Source organism: Peromyscus eremicus, chromosome 1 (assembly GCF_949786415.1).
Source record: "Peromyscus eremicus chromosome 1, PerEre_H2_v1, whole genome shotgun sequence".
NCBI classification, from domain to species: domain Eukaryota; kingdom Metazoa; phylum Chordata; class Mammalia; order Rodentia; family Cricetidae; genus Peromyscus; species Peromyscus eremicus.
Genome location: NC_081416.1, coordinates 17,909,697 through 17,931,186, shown reverse-complemented (window position 1 = coordinate 17,931,186; position 21,490 = coordinate 17,909,697). Strand labels below are relative to the sequence as shown.

The 21,490-nt window shown below is 47.3% G+C and overlaps 1 protein-coding gene across 1 annotated transcript; it reads left to right on the top strand.

The window, feature by feature from the left end:
- The first annotated feature begins 2,692 nt into the window (after window positions 1-2,692).
- Window positions 2,693-13,337, top strand: LOC131906806 (stearoyl-CoA desaturase 2). Its single transcript, XM_059257585.1, has 6 exons — window positions 2,693-3,060; window positions 3,585-3,867; window positions 6,486-6,616; window positions 8,091-8,296; window positions 9,460-9,692; window positions 11,194-13,337. The coding sequence occupies exons 1-6, from the start codon at window positions 3,037-3,039 to the stop codon at window positions 11,391-11,393; spliced, it is 1,077 nt and encodes a 358-aa protein (XP_059113568.1). The 5' UTR covers window positions 2,693-3,036; the 3' UTR covers window positions 11,394-13,337.
- The last annotated feature ends 8,153 nt before the right edge of the window (window positions 13,338-21,490 follow it).

Sequence of the window (21,490 nt, the reverse complement as noted above, 5' to 3'; positions counted from 1 at the left end):
AATTAAAATTAACTTATTTATTTAAGATGCCTAAGTGGGGGGTATTTTATGCTTACTCTCTTGAGTTGAAGGGTCACGATTAAAAGTGCCGTAAGACGATGTGTCCTGCTTCACAGTGGAATGTTACAGCTCACGTCCATCTTCGTACACTGTGCATTGCTGTACCAAATAGCTCCTACATCACTGCAAACCCAAGTGTAGACAAGTGTTCATCACGTACCACCGAGAACTTTCAACCTGATGGTCACTTAAGGCTTGTTGCCAAGCCTCACGCTGCCCCATATCGTTCCTACCACACGGCTTTATTTTGTGCGCAGGCGGGGACTCCTGAAGTGGACACACAGGGGATGAAGCAGGCAGCGGCCTCTCCTGCTCCTCAACGTGGCTTCCACCTTCTTTCTCCCTGGAATTCATTCTCCCCATACTTCAGCACTTATCTAGGCTCCCAGGGCTTTCTCCCCAGGGCAGCAACTTGTCTTGGAGAGGAATGTAGGACTCTTGTTCTACACTGTTGTCTTGGCAAGCCTCTCCTAGCTTTCTCTGCAAGACAATGAATGCAATAGCAACTGGCTTAAGTAACGACGCCAACCAGCCCTGGGTTATCAATGCCAGCAGCACTGTGGACCGCAGGCTGAGTAGGTGCAAGGGCCAGTTTGTCTCAGACATAAAGCTGCCTTCGGTAGCAATCAAAGCATCCCAAAGCAAACCCTGCATCTTCTACCTGAAAGAGTGCAATACTTGGGAATCTGAACTCTTATGGTGAAACCTCATCAGTATTTGGAACGGTGTCTTGGAAGGTGACGCTTCACCCTTATGGATGATATTGGTGTCCTTATAAAAGAAACCCCAAGGGCTGGAGTTTTGCTATTCTTCCAGAGGACGAGAAGTTTGGTTCTCAGAACCCACATTAGACTGCTCAACTCCAGCACTGGGGGACCCACCACCTCTGGCTTCTCAAGTATCTGTACTCATGTGTACATACTCACACCCACACATACATCCACACAATTACAATTAGTAATACATCTTTTTTTAAAAAAAAGAGAAACCCCAGAGACAACACTCACCACCTCCCATTGAAGACAGAGAAAAGATGCCCACCTATGAATCGGAGGCCCACTTTAGGCTGGTGCTGATGTAGATGCCCAGCCTCCAAAACGGTGAGAAACCCATTTCTCTTGTACATGCCTCCCAGTCTAAGGGAGTTTGTTTTAGCAGCCAAGGACACAGCTGATAGAAGAACCAGGCGGGTCAGACATCACACAGACAGCCAAGGGGTGGCGGGCACTTACAGATAACTTCACACAGCACTTCTGAGCCACCACAGCCCAACTGCCATTTGCTGAGAACACCTGGTCTCATTCAACATTCCTAGCTAGCACGGGCCAGGGACACCAGGCCTGGAGTGGAGGTGTCTGGTCGCTAGTAGAGAGCTGGCAAGCCTCCCACCCCCACCCCGCCCCCGAGAACCAGAAGGCAAGAGGTCTGTCTTGCTCCCAGGAAATGCCCTGCTTCTCTCTTTTTGAGCAACCAGGCACATCCCAATCTCTATCATGTCCTTTCCCTAGAGGAGGTGGGCAATAATGGGGTGACCTGCATACGGAAGCAGACTCTGTGAACGCACAGCCTGCGAGGCTACAGGCTCTCTTGATAGCGTTAACACAGAACCAAAGAAGATGGGGCCGTGAAGGGGAGGCCTGTGAGATCAGAGCACCTAAGGGTCCAAGGCCACGGGGTCCTGAGGAAGGGCGGAGAGCTTGGGCATCAGTTTCACATGGCTGTGCTCTCAGCCAGCTCCACCACTTACTGGCGGAGGAGACCACTCGCATCTGTGTAGGTCACGTCCCTCGGGTTTAAAAGTGGAAAGATGGAGTACCCACTGCGCGGTCACCAGTGAGGCTTGCAGTAATCATTCAGGCCTGCTGTTTCCTGGTCTTTTCCATAAAGAAAACTGCAGAACTCCAGCCTGACAGAAGGGTCTCCCAAAGGTGCCACGTGCATTTGGAAAGCATGAAGATGGGGGTGGGGTTGGATACTGCCGTCTGACCGTGGCTGTGTACAGTGAGTGACCTTAGTAACTGCGCCTAGTGTGAATGGGCAGGCCGCAGATCTATGAAAACTTGATTATGGCACCAGAGCTCCGAGTATTATCTGGTAAGCATCCTGGAGCTGCTGGGCGAGGCAGAGCCATTGTTCCAGCAGGGTCTACAGAGGCGCCTGCTGGGGAGTGAGGCGGGCCAGCAGGCCCGCTCAGCTTTGCTCTCGGTCGGTGGTAGCCATGTCCCCTCCCACGCGCCTCTGGAAATGCCGAGACCGGATGGAGTTATGAGTGGTCGGCGCTATCGTGGCTCCCCCAACTGTGCAACCTTTATGTACCTCGCCGGGTCTTCTTGGCCTGGAAGCCAACCCCCACTGCTGGATTGGGTCTTCTCTCCCAGGGAGGGCGCCGAAGCGCCCCCGTGGCAGGGTGGGGGCTGGGTGGAGGGCCAGCGGGGGGATGGGTGAGAAGCCAAGAGGCAGAAAAAGAGGGGAGGAGGGGGGGAGGAGTTGGAGGCAGAGGGAACAGCAGATTGTGCAGAGCCAATGAGAGCAGCAGGCCGAGGTGGTACCAAATTCCCGTCGGCCAATGATGAGCCAGAGTTTACGAAAGCCTCATTAGCATCTCCCCCCTCCGCCTGGCTGGGGATGGGACAATGCGGTGTTGGTGTCTGCAGTATTCCGACTCCTGAACACTGGTGGCTGCAAGCTGCGATTTTGGCGTCCTCTCATTTCCTATCCTTATCTCCGCCCGCGGCTGCGTTGGCCAGCTAGCTTTTGATTTTTGTATCTATTCATTGATCAATAAAGCAACCTAAGGAAATATAGGACACGATTACCTCACTGCCAGCTCTGGCCCTGGGCTTGTACAGGGAGCTCAGGGTCTCTGCACCAGTGGGCTGCAGAAACTTAGTCATAGCACCCTCAGTCCCTGAGGTCTGAAGCTCGCCGCTGCGCATTCTCCTCCCTGGGAACGTGACCCCAGCACCCGACGCAGAGATGCCAGCCCACATACTGCAAGAGGTGAGCTCCCCCCAGGTGGCCCCTCCCTCCCAGGTTGGTGGGTGCGGATTGGACTTTTGCAGATTAGACTTCTAGGTGGGTGGCTGGTTGGGGGTTGGAGAGAGTTCAGAGCAGCCTGGAGCATTTAGCCATCATTTCCGAGTTTTTCTACCTTGAATGATTGCTTCTCTACCGGGCGATAACCAGATTTTTACTCAGGGCAGTTGATCCCCCAACTCGTGTTTCTTAGTCTTTAAAGTAAAACCTGACCCTTTTTCGATACTTGCAGGGTCTCCTCTGTGAGTTGCTAAGGGTGCTGCTAATAAAACATCTGTCCTGCCCCTTGAGCATAAGGTTTATCACCGCCAGTCTGCACATTTCAGGAAACTTCCTCTTGTTCCATTTCGTGGTGCTCTCTACAGTCATGCAACCTTGGCACTGGGGTATGGCCGGTATTGCATCGTTCCGCAGTTACATTAGAGGAAAGTACCCCCTACTGCCCCCAAGCGTTTGCAGCCCTAATTCTCCACCCCCTCTCCTGGCAGATGTCTGGCTCTTACTCAGCCACCACCACAATCACAGCGCCCCCCTCTGGGGGACAGCAGAATGAAGGAGAGAAGTTTGAAAAGAATCCTCACCACTGGGGAGCAGATGTTCGCCCCGAAATAAAAGATGACTTATATGACCCCAGCTACCAGGATGAGGAGGGGCCCCCGCCCAAGCTGGAGTACGTCTGGAGAAATATCATCCTCATGGCCCTGCTGCACTTGGGGGCCCTGTACGGGATCACACTGCTTCCCTCCTGCAAGGTCTACACCTGCCTCTTCGGTGAGCAGCTCCTCTTGTTCTGGGCCAATACCTCAGGTTTCTTCTTGCTCTTTAATGAGGTAGCCTCTGACCCAAGGCAGCAGCCCTTTATTTTTGGTTCCCGATGGACCAGCTGGGCTAGGAAAAGAGCCTGGTGCGATTAGGATGGGGGGGGGGGCTTGAATTTTAAGAATCTCTTAGCAGTGATGTTGAGGCCACTGAACAAGCTTTTCTGTGTGAGTCACGTGATGGCACCTGTCCCAGCCCTGCCTGCCACAAAAGCAGCAGGCCCTGCTTAAGGGACTTTGGAACCAAGAACTAGACCAGGGGCCTCATGGGCGGCACCGGGTTGAGCCCAGTGAGGGTACAGAGCCATGCAATACTATTTAGGAAGAACAGAAGGGGATATAAGCACAGCTGTTTGGAGCTCTCTGCCTGGCTGGCCAGAGCAGGCCTCCTGTATATCCAAGTGCAAAGGGTGTATGGCTCCAGGTTTTGGCACGAGCCAGTCAATAGACCATTCTTAGAATAAAGTAAGGTTGCAGGAGTGTTTGACCTTCTATTCTGTCTGCTCATCTGCTGTGCCCACACCGTGCTACGAACCCTTCCCCTCCAAACACCATACCTAACACATGCCTCCTAGGCAGGGGATAGAGCCTTGAGCAGCCCCAACCTTCCCGCGGTTGTGATGTATGAGTGTGCCTCTACGCCACAGAGCTGCCTAACTGAGCTCCACGGCGATCCATGGGTCCAGGCCGGTGGTGCTGCTGCCTCCTGGATACACACATGTCCTTCGCAGGTGGTTTCACCTCTGAACCCTGAACTGGAAAGGAGAGCCCGGAGCTCTAGCTGCTCTCTGGGGGGCCATGAGCCAGGGCTTCTTCAGCACGGTGGGAGGTTTTCTGGAGCACATCTGAGTCTGGACACTAATGGCCGCTCTCCTGGAGGACAGTGTATATACAGAAGGGCTGGTTGTCTGAGTGCTAGCTGCCTCTGCCTCTGTCCTGCCAGGTCTTACAGGTGTGGAGACACGGGCCTTGAGTTTTTCAGGTACCAAGTATTCCACTCGTGATCTTGACACCACATCTTTGTTGAGAGTAAGAATGGGATCTGCCTTCTGTAGATTAGCCGTGGGCCCTGCCAGCCTTGTCCCTGGCTCGGCTCTTTGAAGAGTCTTCTGTACCTTCGTGGACTCTGGAACCCCAGAGCTGAATAGACATCTTTGACAACACTGAGAGCCTAATGGGCAAAACTGCCCCAGCCCGTTTCTGAATTTAAAGCTATGAGGTGTTTCCTACCCACTACTGTGGACACTTACCTCTGGGAGACAGGGAAGGGATCTATGTCTCTTCTGTGCTAGACTGGGAGGTTCTGTGTGGGCTCCCATGTGTCCTGTGGTCTACCCTCCACCATCACTCCCTGGTCCTCCCCCCCTTATATTATCCGTGCTTTTGGATCCAATTTGTCTGGGTCATCTGCATCATGGACCAAGTGCAGGTGTTTCCTTGGTGTTCCACTGAGGACGTCTGCTTTGCCTAAAGCTCCCCTGTCTCTGGTTACCTTAGGATTTTTCCAGACATAAGTATGGTTTAGAATTTCCCTTAGTATGCTGTCTGTTGCTCCCCTGGGATCATGTGGGAGGGACAGGAAGGGAGGAAGGAGAAGAGAACATTCTTAGGAAAGTTATTGTCTGTCTGCAGAAGGGCACAGAGCACAATGTGTGGTGTCTCCAGTAGCAACTGAGTTCTGTAGGCTCTGAAGGTCCCTTTGTTTTCTGATGTTGTTTGGGAGGGAATCAGCATTAGCCATTTCTCCCAGGGCCCCAGCCCCTGCCTCCTAGTCCTGCTAATGGAGGGGACATATGGGTGAACTGCTGTCCTCTTTCCCAGTTAGACTGTGACTGGCACTTCCTGAACTTGCATGCCTCAAGGACAGCGAGACAGTGCTCATCTGCCAGCCTTGAGCATTTCCCGTAGACAGGAGCGTGGCCAAGGAGAGACAGGAGCTGGGCACACAGATCTTGGGGGCTGGATAGTAGGACTGAAACAAGGGACGGGGACAGAAAACCCACCTTCAAACAGTAGACAAACCCTTCCCATCCAGAATCTGTACCTTCCACAGGAATGTATGGTACTAATAGAACCCACCTAGTTCGAGGTATGTGGAGAATATGAGACTTATTATCCTTGGTAATGTTTGAACCACTCTGCAAATCTGACTGTCCCTTATACTGCTACAGTGCTGAAGTGGTTTTGTACCCTCTGGAAAAGCCTCGTGTGTACAGTACGCTGTTCAGTGTTTCCTCCAACTAGCCATCACCCTTGTTGCTTCACATATGCCCTTGGGTGTGGGTTCTAGGTTGAGAAATGCAGTTCCCTGACCAGAATATCTTCGAGGACAGCTAGAGGTCAAAGAAGATAGGCCCTGGGAGGATGCCCTGATATGCTCGTCACGACCGGTGCCCCAGAGTGGTAAAATTGCTGAGATTTCACAGACTAAGGCATCTCAGGGCTTCAGGGAAAACCAGACCTTTACCCAAAGGCTAAACAAGAAGCTGACTGGTGCTCAAAAACCGTCTTTGGCATCCTTCCCTTACGGAACTGGCCTGTTGGTGACACCCCCACTTTCTCGTCCTACAGCATATTTGTACTATGTCATCAGTGCCTTGGGCATCACAGCCGGGGCTCATCGCCTGTGGAGCCACCGGACTTACAAGGCGCGCCTGCCGCTACGGCTCTTCCTCATCATTGCCAACACCATGGCTTTCCAGGTGAGAAGCTGGTGCTGCTAGCTGTGTGTCCACCCCATGGTGGGTAGTCAGGCATCTTAGGACAGCCATCACCCTTTGTAGTCTCCTGTGGTCACCGAGAACGCAGGCTCAGTGCTGAAGTCCATATACCATAGCGTCACTGAGAAGGGAACTACGACAGGGTCCCCAAGTGCTGGGTCAGTTTTTAAGGTCCCTGTGGTGTCACACAGCATGGCTGTTGTGGGTCTTCAATATAAAGGATGGGGCACCACAGCCAGGTACTGACCCTGATTTCCTAGACCATAAGTGAACAGTTCACTCACTCAGACTACACCACAGGGGGACAGAAGGTGATGTGTCATAGACCCTGGAGCTCTGTCGTTTTACAACAAACACCAAGCATTCAACGTAGACTAAGTCCTCATAGCTGTTTGAGGTAGCAGATACTGTTGCTACCCTTTACGGACGAGGAGATGCCCAGAGATTGGTTCCGTCAACATGGCAGTCCTGTGCAAGGGTATGGTGGGAAGTAAAACATCTTGAAGATTGTTCAAACAACAGACTTTAGCAGAACAAGGATAGAGAATTGGGAGGGGACTCTCGTGGCTACTGAGCTTTAAGGACACAAGATAGCCAGTGGTGGGTTTAATTTGTAGCAAGAGGAAACTAGGAAACCAAATTAGTCCCCTCTTGTTAAGATTTGAGGTGCTCATCAGATATACCCAATTACCTCTGGCCTAGCAACTTTATCTTTACAAGATTCTTGAGGACAAAGGGAAGGAAGAGACACTGGTGTACTTTTGAAGGTTTAGGAGGACCCAGACAAGTGCAGGGGTCCTTTGGAAATGTGCCCGTGCTCATACGTTAACGCTGGCCATGGTTGGCATTCCTCGCCTGTTTTATAGAGTAGCACCCTAGGACCCAAGGCCACTTGCCTCATACTCCGAGCCAGAGATAAGATACTCCACATGCACTCTGTCCCATAGTCACTGTCTGAAAAGCTGCTATGTGGGTCATCAAGATGGCTCAGTGAGTAAAGGTGATTTCTGTGCAACCCTGACGACCTGGGCTTGATCCCTAGAGCCTGCTGTGTGGAAGGAGAGAACCGATTCCTGAAAGGTATTCTCTGACCACACACGTGCTGTGGTGCATATGCACCTATATTCACGTACACACACATAAAAGGATGAACTTTAAAAAAAATCCACCATCTTACTTACCAATGAAACAAGAAGACTGCATATCTGCTTTCCCTTCTGTACAGCCTCAGGAAGTAACCATGCTGTTCCTGTGTTCTGGGACTTTTAAGCTGCTTTTCTATACGTACTTCTAAGGCAGATGTGAAGCAGAGGAGAGTCCCTCACCTTCACCCTGTGCATATTCTTGAGCCAGAGTCCTGAGGATTTTGTGGGTTAGGCTGAGAGTTCAGGGCCCTTGCATTCCCCCAGGAGGGCATCTCTTCTCAGTACTGGGGTCCTCTTTCCTGTCCCTCCAGAATGATGTGTATGAATGGGCCCGAGATCACCGCGCCCACCACAAGTTCTCAGAAACACACGCCGACCCTCACAATTCCCGGCGTGGCTTTTTCTTCTCTCACGTGGGCTGGCTGCTTGTGCGCAAACACCCGGCTGTCAAAGAGAAGGGTGGAAAACTGGACATGTCTGACCTCAAAGCTGAGAAGCTGGTCATGTTCCAGAGGAGGTGAGTGAGGGGGTTGGCCCTGGGAATGTGGGGCTTACACTCTGCCTTTTTTCTTAGGAACTGTAAAATTAAAGCCATGACTTAATGGGTTTACATGTTCAGTTCATTTTAAAACCTATTTTTAATGTCCTATGGGCCACAGAAATGAACTAATTTTTCTTTGTGTTATCTGATTGGAACCAATTAAATGCAAAACAAAACAAAAACCCTGTTGTTGCCCTAGAGAAAAGGACAGAGAACTGAGTGTAATGGAGACCTTATCTTGAAGGAGTAGGTAGTCTACTGTATCTCTACTGGACAGATACAAAGAGCAGGGAGGTTCTCATTGAAGGAGTTCAGGGAAGGGCTTAGGAGAAGTGATGTTGAATTCCCAGCTGCATGGAGACATCACAGGTTTCAGAGGGGGACTATGGAGGCAGAAGGCAGTGAGGTAAAGCCTCAAGAATGTTCCAGGAATGAAGCCCTCTGCTTGAAGTACAGGGTGTGAGAGATAAGAAGGCCGGTCAAGACGTTGCTGATGCCCTTCCTGTTGAGGAGTCCTACATGCAGACTTCGAGTGGTTACGATAAGCAATAGCGTTACTAAGGGGTCTTTTAGCAGCAGAGGCTGTTGCCCACTCATGGGAGGGGCACAAGTTAGGTGGTAGGAGGAGCCTAAGCCAAGGAACCCGAGGTCGAAGCTGACAGAAAGGAGTTTGATGCGGGAAGCTTCCCATGATGTGAACGTGAAAGGCATGGCTGTGGGAGTCAGTTCCCTTGGAGTATCTGGTCTACATGATGGAGAGGGCTAGTGTTGCTGTAGGGTCGGAGGCCTGCAGTTGGTCCGGGACACTCAGAGCGTTTGGGGGTGGGTCAGCAGAGCTAAGAATGCTCGTAGCAGGAAATAGAGGCATGACACCACACACTACACCTAATAAGACTCCAGTGGTCATGAAAGCAAAACACAAAGGCAGGTCAACAGCAGCCCAGGAAGCAACTGTGATAGCAGAGTCATTGATTGTATCCGTATTGCCCCATCTACACAGTAAGATAACAGCATTTGCTGCTACTCTTCACTCATGGTATAAGGGGGAAACAACCCTGCCTGCCTGCCAGGAGTGGACAGTCCACGGAAGTGTGAGAGTCCTCTCTCCACGGACTCTGAAATGTACAATCTCGTTGTAGGTACTACAAGCCTGGCCTCCTGCTCATGTGCTTCATCCTGCCCACGCTGGTGCCCTGGTATTGCTGGGGTGAAACTTTCGTGAACAGCTTGTGCGTCAGCACCTTCTTGCGATATGCTGTGGTGCTCAATGCCACCTGGCTGGTGAACAGTGCCGCTCACCTCTATGGATATCGCCCCTACGACAAGAACATTAGCTCTCGGGAGAATATCCTGGTTTCAATGGGAGCTGTGGGTAAGTTGCCAGCAAGACCACATCTGGCAGCTTGCTGCTTGGAGATGCTTGGCCAGGAGCCAGAGGAGTCAGAATGATCTGATTTTTGTATATTTCCTGCTATAACACTGGGGATAATTTTATTTGGGAAGCCTTTAAGAGGCCGTAACTTCTGTGCAATAGGTAAAAATCTCCCATAATGGGCCCTTTTGAGTTTTTTTCATTTCCTAGTCACCTCTGGCGGATCTGCAGTCTCACTCAGTGCAGGGGATCATAAAGAGAAAAGGAGGGTTGTGTCCATGAATATAAGTCTCATGTTTTTATTTAGCCATGCTGTATAAAAGGCAAGGCGGTGGTGGCGCACACCTTTAATCCCAGCACTCAAGAGGCAGAGCCAGGTGGATCTCTGTGAGTTTGAGGCCAGCCTGGTGTACAGATCGAGATTAAAAAACCACCACCACCACCACCAACAACAACAACAAAAGGCAGAATGATTGCAGTTTAGTGCAGTGCATTTCAAGTACGTTACATGGATAGTACTTTTATCTCTAGTGTGCCTGGACGTGGCTTGTCCATCAGTGATGCCTTTGGTGGCCATTAGCACACACGCCTTTCCACTCTCTACCACCCACTTTTCACATGTCCTTTGTTTCTCTGTTTTCTCCTATTTTGTGCTAGAGTTCTCCTCCCCACAACATTGCTTGGGGAATCCTACCATATCGCTTGATTGTAGTTGATCCAGCCTATAAATCCAGCCCCAGCTGTCAGGATGAATGAACGCATGCCTCTGTGACCTGTGCCCACATCTTCCTGCCTTCCCAAGAAGAGAGTTTGACAAAGGCCTGGAGTTAGTTTTCCCTGTACTGACCTGTGGCTTCGCTTCCTTAGTGAAAGAGACAGTGGTCACCCAATGGCACTGTTGATGGGTGCTTGTCTTTCTAGAACACTCGTTACCTTAGGCTAGGTTGGGTATTACTAACAGTACCTTTTCTGGGTTGGCACGATGGTTCATCAGGTAAAGACATTTGCTCACCAAGCCTGACCAGCCTGAGTTTGACCCCTGGGACCCACATAGTGGAAGGAAAAGTGCAAGTTGTCCTCCGACTACCACATGCATGCTATGGCATGTATACACATGTATATACACATGCAAATATTAAAAATAAATTTAAAATACTTTCCTTTTTTATCATTTGCACATAGCCTTCTTTTCAGGGACCTACCATTGATCATGTTCTTTAATTTATGTTTGAAATAAATTGCCTACACTCTACATTGCTAAGATCCTCTTGGAAATGAAGTAATTTGGACAAGGTGTGTAGATCCCATAATATAAGTGGAACTGTGATGCCTTTGAGGGTGTCTGTTTGCTCAGAGTAAAAGATAATGGATTTATCCAGTCACCCACCCACCTGCAGTCTGACTCTCCAAGGTCTAAGGAACCCACTGGGTTAGAGGTGTGCAAAGAGCAGGAAGCAGCCATCACCGAGCCCCCTAACTGCTCTCCATGCTTCTGTTCCAGGCGAGGGCTTCCACAACTACCACCACGCCTTCCCCTACGACTACTCTGCCAGTGAGTACCGCTGGCACATCAACTTCACCACATTCTTCATCGACTGCATGGCTGCCCTGGGCCTGGCTTATGACCGGAAGAGAGTGTCCAAGGCTGCTGTCTTGGCCAGGATCAAGAGAACTGGAGATGGGAGCTGCAAGAGTGGCTGAGTTTGGGGTCTTTCAGTTTCTGTTCCAAAAGCCAGCTTGGCAGAGGCTTAATGTTCTGTTAATTAACTACTGAGTATTGCTACCCAGATGCTAAAATGATGACGTTAACCCATTCTGGTACAGTATTGTAAAATGGACAAGTATCGGAGGTCAACAGCTCTTCCCTTCCGATGCTAAGCTGATCTTCTCTTCTCTTTTCGTTGTCTTTTTCTTTGCTTTGTCCCTGTTGACCTCATTTCTCATCGCCTCCCAAGCCAGCCGCTGCTCCACCGTAGGTCAGTGTTCACCTTCCAAAGCATACCAACTTTCCAAGGGTCTAAAAGTAAAGGTTTGTGCCCCACCCCCAACTCTTAAGCTGTTCTGAGTTAGAGATACAAGAAAATCTGCAGAGATTTCTCCTGTTATTTTTAGCCCAGGCTTTGCCAGATGGAGTGGAAGGTAAATCGTAAGGGGCCAAATTCAGCATGCAGGCTGTGATTCATCCAAGATGTGGGAGAGGGGAATCTTGTGTGATCAGGCTCAGCTGTTGTCTCGCAGAGGCAGTGGAGCCTTTCCACACAGCATGCCTCCTCTCCTAATTCTGAGTAGGTGACAACCATGGGACTTGGTGACATTGGAGTACAAGTAACACATATCAGTATCTCAGTGTAGTTTAGGCTGAAGATTAAAAAAAAAAAAGTAAAAAACTGTAGGGAAAGTGGTCTCTACTGAGAAAAAATTTCTTCTCCTTTAATAATAAGGACATGGGGCCAGGCGTGGTGGGTGGCATATGCCTTAAATCACAGCACTTGAGAGGCAGAGGCAGGTGGATCTCTTGAGTTCAAGGTCTACCAGGGCTAGTTGGTGAGACATCAAATAAATAAATAAAAAGTGATTATAAGGGCATGAGAGCCAGAGGTCTTTGGGTGAGGCATGCTTGGAATTGATGAGGACAGTCACTCATAGTTTTTGAGCATTCTGTGAGTTGCACGCCCAACTTCTAATTCCCGTTCTTCCGTCTGGTTGCTCCCATAAATTAAGGATGGCTGTGGCATTTCTACACATTGAACAATGGAAGCATTTTAAGAGTTGAACTTAAGCCACACTTAAAACTGAAGAGACATAAAGTCTGCCCTGGAACCTGCAAATACTCAGAGTGCTTCCCTCCGAAAAGGAGACGCTGAACGTGTTGTCTGTTCCTCCCACTGTTGGGCAGCAGGTGGAGAAGTTGGAAGGCATTGTAAGGCAGCTCCTAATAACTTTCCAGAGGACAGCTGCTGGGGACACATTGCCAGGGGGCTTCAAAGTTTTGGGGTGTTCTAGTGAAACAGGTTAGATGGTAGCTCTTCGCTCTTTATCGTAAGGCTCCCTTACAGTACTGACTCATGCCTCATTGGCTCTTTGGCCATCCAGCCTACATGGAGGACTCTGTCTGTGACACATGGCCCAAAATCTCTTAGCTCTACCGCGTCTGCCTCTTTTTCCTACCCATTTTTGTGGTTTGGGTTGTGTGTTTGTTTGTTTGTTTTGTTTTTCTTTCCTCTTTGACATTTAGTCTTGCTCTGGGCAGAACTGTCCTGTGTATTCACAGGCGGTAAATGTGCAGTCCCAGCGGCTTCTCGTTCAGAGATAGGACGCTGTATCAGTAGTAAGGAGAGCTGGCTGTCCCCCTTCCAGTGACTTCAAATCCTCCACCTCTGTCCCTTAGGCTTCTGACACTCTGGGAACTGTAAAGAAAAAGGTTGGCAAACTTTCTAGAAACATCCCTGACTCAGAGAGGCTCTTTTTCTCGTGAGTCATTCCAAAACAAATAGTCCTGTTGTGCCAGTGTGCCGGGGAAGGGCGAGACACAGTTCCTGGTTTTTAGCCGCAATGTGAGTCAGGGCAGAGCATGCTCAGTGCTCCCCCACATGTTCAGTAAAGCTCCTTGGGCTCCTCAGTACTCCTGGGCGACATGTTGGCTAAGTGCAAAGCACAAGAACCCAGGTCTGTGTTCTTAAGTGCCTCAGCTGGAGTCCCTTATACCTGGAGCCAAGGTCCGCTGCAAAGCTTTGGCTAAGATAGGACGTCGAGATGCCATGGACTTTGCAAAAAAAAAAGGATTTTGTTCAGCAAACTGATTGGCGTGTCTATCCCTGTAGCTCAGTTAGCACTGCAGAAATGTGGGTCTGTTGTATTAAGATTGACTGTGTAGTGTGCCAAATGCTGTGTAGACTACTGCGCCCCAGTGGTTAGAGGGAACAGTCTTCCTGTGTTGGTGGAATAAAGGCTTCAGGACCTCTGTGTGCCCACATGAAAGCAGCCTTATCCTTTAGCTGTTCACTAAAACAGAATTCTTAGGAGATTACAGTGTATTTGCTGACCTGTGGCCCTATTCCTTGGAAATGCCTTTTGGGTGATTTTAGTTCCACTGGTTAGCAGGTGCCCACTTAAATAATATGTGAAAAACAAAAGCAATTTTCTCTTCTAAGCCTGCCCCGTGGAACTGAACCATGCCATGGCTGAGGACCCCATTATATATGTATCTGCTGATAAGGGTGTACCAGCTCACTAAGGAATACTACTTTCAGGATTTTAAAGCTCAAATCAAGTGACACATTAATAAGAAACTAAGATCTGATTGAGTGACTTCCTAACAGTCCTTGCCTTGTGGACATGCTAAAATCTGACTTGGGTGCCTTACCTCTTTAATCTGTTGCTTGTGAGCCTGCACTCTGCCTCTGTGGAGTCCCTTGAACCTGGAGAGCCTGTACATGTGGCAGTATCAACTGACCTGGCTGGAGGAGTCACTGTACATCAATTTGCAGCATTCCCTTTGGGGGCTTCATTTGGGGAATTTTTCTTAGGGCTGTTTTGATGAAGTGCCCATAGCTGATGGATGGTGGAAGTAATTTGAACGTATGTGATTTGTAGGTTTTGCTATTTGTTTTGAGACTAAACGCTGGTTGTAGCCTTTAAAGTGAAAGCTTTTCTTCATGGTTTGCTAGTATCCTGAGCGTCTTCTTTAGTTGAAATAGGTTAGTAGGAAAGTTAAGAAAGCGGTGGCCATGTTTTGCTGGTGGTGAAGGCCAGGGCCTCCTACCACGCTCCATTTTTTGGTAACAGTCCCACTCTGACAATAATGAATTCACTCCTTGGACAAGGATGTTAATGAGGGAAGTGCCCTACCGACCTAATCAGCTCTTAATGGTCCCAGCTGTCAACACTGTTGCATTGGGGATTAAGTTTCCAACCCATGAACTATGGGACAAACTCAAACCATAGCACTGGACATGTCACTTAACAATAATGTGACTCAGTATTACTTCTGTGAAACTGGGATAATAATCCTGACCTACCTCAGTGGGTAGGTTTGAGCATGGCTAAATGCTCTTTATAAAACATTTGGGGATCCTCAGCAGAGGAATATTTAAGTCCTGCACATTTTTATAGTAACTGTGTCCACCATGGACTTGACACGTGCCTATGTCCCAGATGACATTGTTAATCTACATCATTCTTCTCAGAGATTGAATGGATGCGTTAGATAATGTATACTCATTGCTATGAAAACATGCAGGACTCCATTTCCTTCCTTGGGTGGGATTTTTCCTTTATTATGTGCAACAGTAGTTATTTGTAATTAATAATTTTCATTAATACCAACTCTGAAAGTATTTCTACTCATCTGAGGTTGTGTTTGTTCATAATAAAATGAAATGGATCTGACTGCAATATGTCTCAGTGTTTTGACTATGTCTGGTTCACCACCCCACACATGTCCTTCACCTTTAAGAGAGAAAAAGAATTTAGAAGCCACAGGGTTTGAGTCATACCCCAGTCACCTGCTCTGCCTTTCTTAGGTATAATTTGAGGTTCAGTTCCGGCGACAGGAAACTGGAAGTCAGTTGGCGTTAAATCAAAAACATCACCAGTGGACTGCCTTGGCTTGGAGAAGGGCCAGGTTTTCGTGTATCTCATGGCCAAATGGATGTAACCAACATCACCTAAAGAGCAGATCTTCCCTTGCAGCTCAGGTTGGGCAGTCTGGCCGGCTTATCTCAGGAACGTCCTGTCTTGGGTAGCTTCTGAGCATGCTACTTCACTGTATTGTTTCCCTCTAGCCTTTTCTACTTTCTCAGAGGTTACTTATGTACCAAAAATAGGAACACACAGACTGTATAAGGCTGGCTTTCCTGCAGGCACTTCCCAGCCGACATCTGGGCTTCCAAGAGTACACAGAGCTATTGGCACCGGTTCACTTCAGCCGATCTACTTTTACCTTAGACATTCTAAAGGTCTCTTACAAGGCCATGGTGCAGGCCTGTAATCGGGCTGCTTGGAGGGTGAGGGAGGAGGACCTCAAAGTTCAAGGCTGCCAGGCAACCCAGCGAGACTGCTTCAAAATTTAAAGAAGTAAAGGGGAGGGCTGGGTGCGGGGGGTGGGGGTGGTGTAGCTTAGTAGGGTGTCTAGCATGAAGTCAATGCAGGTTCAATCCCTAGAACTCACTAAGACTCATTAATTCTGAATACCCAGAATCGGAGACTGTATGTTGAGTCTTTTCCAGCCCTTCAGAGCCAGGCCAACTATGATTTTTCCCTCTCCTTGTTCAAGGGTAAACACTCCCAGAAGACAGTAATAAATTCTGTTTTTTGCATAATTTGTATGGGAGGCTAAAAGTAGGAAAAGATCCTAGCAGGATTAAACCGTGTCACAAAAGTAAAAGAAACAGGTTAAGGTAACGACAACGACGAGGGTAAATGCAAGAGTGGAAGACCTAATGCCCGATGACTTCAGTTTTCTCCTTCCACAGGAAAGCCAGGGATGTCCTACCAGGGCAAGAAAAGGGAAAGAAACAAAACTCCTGGTAGATGACACAACTGTATACAACTCTTAAGCCACACATGTAGCAACTGGAGGCTGTTAATGTCCTGCCAGAAATAATACACAAATAAACTTACTGCCAAAAACCAGCAATAAATAACTTTAAAATGACATGGAAGTGAATTATCACAACATCAAAAGCAGTAGGTGTCATGCTCAAGAAGTGCTCCAGGGTGCTGCACGGAAGTATGAAGTAGCCCGCCCGGTTGTGTGGTCACAACTTTGACCCCAGCACTCGGGGGGTTGGGGTGGGGGTGTGAGGGTGGCAGAGGCAGGTGGATCTCTGCAACCAGCCTAGTCTAAGTGAGACCCTGGCCAGCCAAGGCACATAGTGAGACCCTGTCTCAAAGAAAAGTTCAAAGTACTATTGAAAGAAATCAGAAGATATCTAAATAAGGAAAGAGAACATTATGGGTTGGAAGCCTTAGTATTATTAAGATGGTAATGTTCCCAAAACAGACCAATAAACTCAAGACAATCCTTATCAAGTGTCAATTTCCTTTTAGGCAGATGAATATATAGATCATAACATTCGCAGGGAAATTCAGGAGACCCAGGATTAGACAAGTGAAGAAAAAAAAAAAAAAAAAAACCTCACAAAGATGGAGGAAATTTATTTCCTTATATCAAACTTTTTTCAAAAGGTGGTGGTGGCACACACCTTTAACCTCAGCACTCAGGAGGCTGGTGGATCTCTGAGTTCAAGGCCAGCCTGGTCTACAGAGCAAGTTCCAGGACAGCCAGGGCTACACAGAGAAACCCTGTCTTGAAAAAGAAGAGGAGGAGGAGGAGGAGGAGGAGGAGGAGAAGAAAGAAAGAAAGAAAGAAAGAAAGAAAGAAAGAAAGAAAGAAAGAAAGAAAGAAAAAGAAAGAAAGAATAAAACTAGAGAAATTCAGTGGAATAGAACAGAGAATTTAGAAAGAAGTCATACATTTACGATTAACTGCTATTTGACAAGCACTCAGATAACCAGCTGAATCCAATAGAGTTAATCGTTGGTACACTACCTCATCACATACAACTATGAACTCAAAATATACTAGATAAAGCCAAACTCTGAGGAGAAAACACCACTGTACACCTCCCTCCCATCACGTAGGATAAGAGAGGGCAATAATTTCCTGGATTTGGTAGAAAAACACAAGCAACAAAATTTTTAAGTATGTGAATCAGGTTTCATCAAAACTGAGATTTTTGTCCTTCCAAAGGTAGTACTAGAAAATTGAAAGGCAATTGGGATGAGGACCTAATGTTAAAGAGTATGAAATGAATGCCTTTAGCAGGATTGAGCCAGATCCTCCTGCATGGAAGCAAGAGCTGTACTACTGAGCTAATTCTCCTAGACCCACAGCAAAGGAATCCTTACAAGTCAACAAGAAAAAGACAAGAAAGATACAATAACAAATATATAATAGCAATAAACACCTGCTATTAAAAATAAGGTATCTGAATAGACATTTATGAAAAGAAGACCCACAGATGGGCAGTAAGGACATGGGCATACCTGGAGTATACACCAAGCAGCATAATGAAACACCTCATTTCCAGTAAGATAGCTGCAATGAAAAATAAAAGTAAACACCAAGTGCTGCTGAGGATGTGGACAAATCGTTAACACTCATACCTGGACAGAAATCTGAGATTGTACATCTCCTTTGGAAAGGGGATTAGCCATCTCCCAAAGAGTTAACAATACCCAAGAACCAGCTCACCAACCCACTTCAGGTATCCACCCGAGACGTGGAAAGATGTGTCCACACAAAAACTTGTATGTGAATGGTCATACCTATATTTCATAATAGTACAAAACAGAAACAATCCAAAATGTCTACCAGCAGATGTGTAAACATAATGTGGTATATTCATACAGTGCAGTATTTCTCAACCATAAGAATTAAGCACAAGATACAGTATTTTTTCAAGTCAGACACAAGAGGCACTGTATAGGTTTATTTATATGAAAAGTCTGAAGCAGGCACATCTAGAGTCGGAAGGCAGATTGGGATTTACCAGAGGCTAGAGAAGAATGGAAGTAACAAGCCCTCTTTTGGGGCAAGTGACAAACCTTTCCAAAAGTTCGATGCCTGGGCTGATGGTTGCCCAGCTCAGCAAATACATGCTAGAAGTGGCTAATTATAAATTTTATTCTTCTGGGTTTTTTTTTTGTTGTTGTTGTTGTTTTTTGTTTTTTGTTTTTGTTTTTTTTTTTTTTTTTGAGATAGGGTGTAGCCCTGGCTGTCCTGGAACTCTCTCTGTGTGTAGACCAGGCTGGCCTCAAACTCAGAGATCTACCTGCCTCTGCCTCCTGAGTGCTGGGATTAAAGGTGTGAGTCACAATAAAAGCCCTGGCTTACTAATCGTAAATTTTAAAAGTGTGATTTTATGGTTTATGGTTCATGTCTGATAATAAACATTAAAAGAAGAGCACTTAGTGTTTTTTTGGTTTTAGTACTGGTAGAGGCTGAGAGTTAAATGAAAATGTATTACGACAGCACTGGTGAAATTCAAGTCTTTGAAGGACACACTCCGCTATATTCTATTTAATTCAACAGTGATGAGGTTTCTGATATCAGACTTCAAAGACACAAAGTCTAACCACACAACAAAAAGCAGCTGCGACAACGTAGACGCTGAGGTGACAATCTTGCCACATGAAATTACAGTGGTTGGGAAAAGCCAGATACCATCTTCGTAAGCGAGAAGGGCTTGCACCAACCATAAACCCAAACCCAGGGTCTTTTGAAGCTGGACAGTCAAGTTCTGAGTCTACGAGGCTGGAGGACACAGTGGTAATGCCAGCAGCATTTCTCCGGTCAGGCACCAAGCTAAAGGCTGGAAGATCCCCATCTCACATCAGAAGCGGGTGATGGGTCCTTCCCATGTGGTGGCTGGGGTCATTTAGAAGTAGCTAGTGTAGTGGTTTGGCTCCCCAGAACCCAGGCACAGTCACCCTGCATGAACTTACTTTGTTCTGACAAACAAACCAACCCAGCTCACCCTTCCCCTGTGACTACCTTAGTATTCCACCACACCTGAGTTTTAAGCCCACCTCTCAGACCATATGAATAGTGCTGACTTTTCCTCGTGACTTTTATGAACTGCAATCTGGTCCCATATAAATCTCTGAGCATCTCAAGGCCTCTATTGCAAATGTCTCCCGGCACCTCAACAGTGGTACTCAGTGGTAAATGTCACAGGAAGTGGGAGTTCTGTTCTGTGACCTGTACTTAATGTTCTATGCCACAAAGAAAGCACTGACATTTTGAGCAAATGCTATAAACGCCAATGATAAGCTCCCCCAAGGGGCAGAGATTCTATCTGCTGCTGGAGGCAGAAAGAGCCCTCCTCCTCTGGTGACCGCCCCTCCCACACTATCCTGCCCAGCCTGCTCTGCCCAGGCAACAGAGAGCTCACAAAAGAGCAGTGTATGCTGTGCTGACTCATGGTGATTTCGGTGTTGGGGACATCCAAGAGCCCATTGGCATCTTGGCCATTTCCCACAAGGAACAATGAGCAGTGAGGGTCAGGCTGCAGCAGACTGTGAACGGGGAGAGGAACTGAGAGAAAATCGGCGGAGAAAGGCCTGCTCCGTCCAGCACCACACCTGCCTATATTCCTACAACTTTCCTTTAGAAATGGGGGAGGGGGGGTGAGGATAAGAATAATTCTCCTCTGAGTCTATTTGTGTTAGTTACACTTGTTAACAGAAGTGATGTTTCCTCAACGTAGACGCTAGGTGCTTGCTTTATTTATTTATTTATTTATTTATTTATTCATTCATTCATTCATTCATTCATTCATTAGTTTTTAGGGCTGATGATGTACGTAGAACTCTTGTCATGCATGCAGGATGCCCTAGATTGCATTCCCAACACTGAAAAACAAAAACAAAAACACCTAACTAAACAAATGACATTATTAACGCACCATATTAAAGGTCACAAATCCATGATGCATAGTATATTCATAATATTGTTTAAGTACCATTATTATTGTTATCATCATCGTCTGGCTTTTTATTTTTTAATATTCTTTTTTAAAATTTTTTTATTTATGTGCATTGGTGTTTGACCTGCATGTATATCTGGGTTTTTTTTTTTTATTTTTTTTCTTTTTCAAGACAGGGTTTCTCTGTGTAGCTTTGCACCTTTCCTGGAACTCGCTTTGGAGACCAGGCTGGCCTCAAACTCACAGAGATCCACCTGCCTCAGCCTCCCGAGTGCTGGGATTAAAAGCGTGAGCCACCACGGCCCAGCTTGCATGTATATCTGTATGAGGGTGTTTGGTGCCCTGGAACTGGAGTTACAGACAACTGTGAGCTGCCCTGTGGATGCTGGGAATTGAACCAGGGTCCTCTGGAAGAACAGCTAGTGCTTTTAGCCACTGAGCCATCTCTCCAGCCCCAATCATTTCATTTTTTGAGACAAGGTTTTTCTCTGTAGTGCTGGCTGTCCTGGAACTCACTCTGTAGACTAGGCTGGCTCCTGCCTCTCCCTCGCTAGTGCTGGGATTAAAGGTGTTCACCACTGTGTCAGGCCTCATCATCTTCATCATCCTCACCCCAAAAGGAAACCCCATATTCATTCAGATGACTCCTCACGGCTTTCCTACTGTAGCAACAACCAATCTACTGTGTCTATGGATCAACTGTTCTGCATATTTCAGAAAAACAGTCAGTCATACAGTGTGTGTCTGACGTCATCTCAGCATGTTATTCTGTGTGTTTCTTTGTAATAGGCTCCCAGACCTTAGTAGGCTTTCAGATCTTTTTCTTTCTTTCTTTTCTTTCTTTCTTTCTTTCTTTCTTTCTTTCTTTCTTTCTTTCTTTCTTTCTTTCTTTCTTCATTCCTTTCTTTCTTTTTTGAAAGGCAAGACAAAGTTTTAGTTTTAAATGATTACAAGTACATCAAATAACATATAACATGTTCTTGAGTCCTAGCATCTAGTAATTTGGGTTAAGATACAATAACAGCAGCATGAACAAGCATATTCACCGTCCTAAATTAGCCAGAATGGACAACTGTTAGGCTGGCTGCTGCTTCATAGGAGTTACAAAGGCTATTTACTACTTTTTTTTTTTTTTATAGATAATGCCCCTAACTTTTAAGAAAGTGGAAGGGAGCCAGGCGGCGGTGGTGCACGCCTTTAATCCCAGCACTCAGGAGGCAGAGCCAGGAGGATCTCTGTGAGTTCGAAGCTAGCCTGGGTCTACAGAGGGAGATCCAGGACAGGCACCAAAACTAAACAGAGAAA

Excerpts from the sequence above, each read along its gene's own strand:
- LOC131906806 (XM_059257585.1), top strand. The coding sequence starts at position 3,037 with ATGCCAGCCCACATACTGCAAGAG. Across the intron at positions 3,061-3,584 it reads CAGCCCACATACTGCAAGAG|ATGTCTGGCTCTTACTCAGC; the intron begins GTGAGCTCCCCC and ends CTCTCCTGGCAG. Across the intron at positions 8,297-9,459 it reads CTGGTCATGTTCCAGAGGAG|GTACTACAAGCCTGGCCTCC; the intron begins GTGAGTGAGGGG and ends ATCTCGTTGTAG.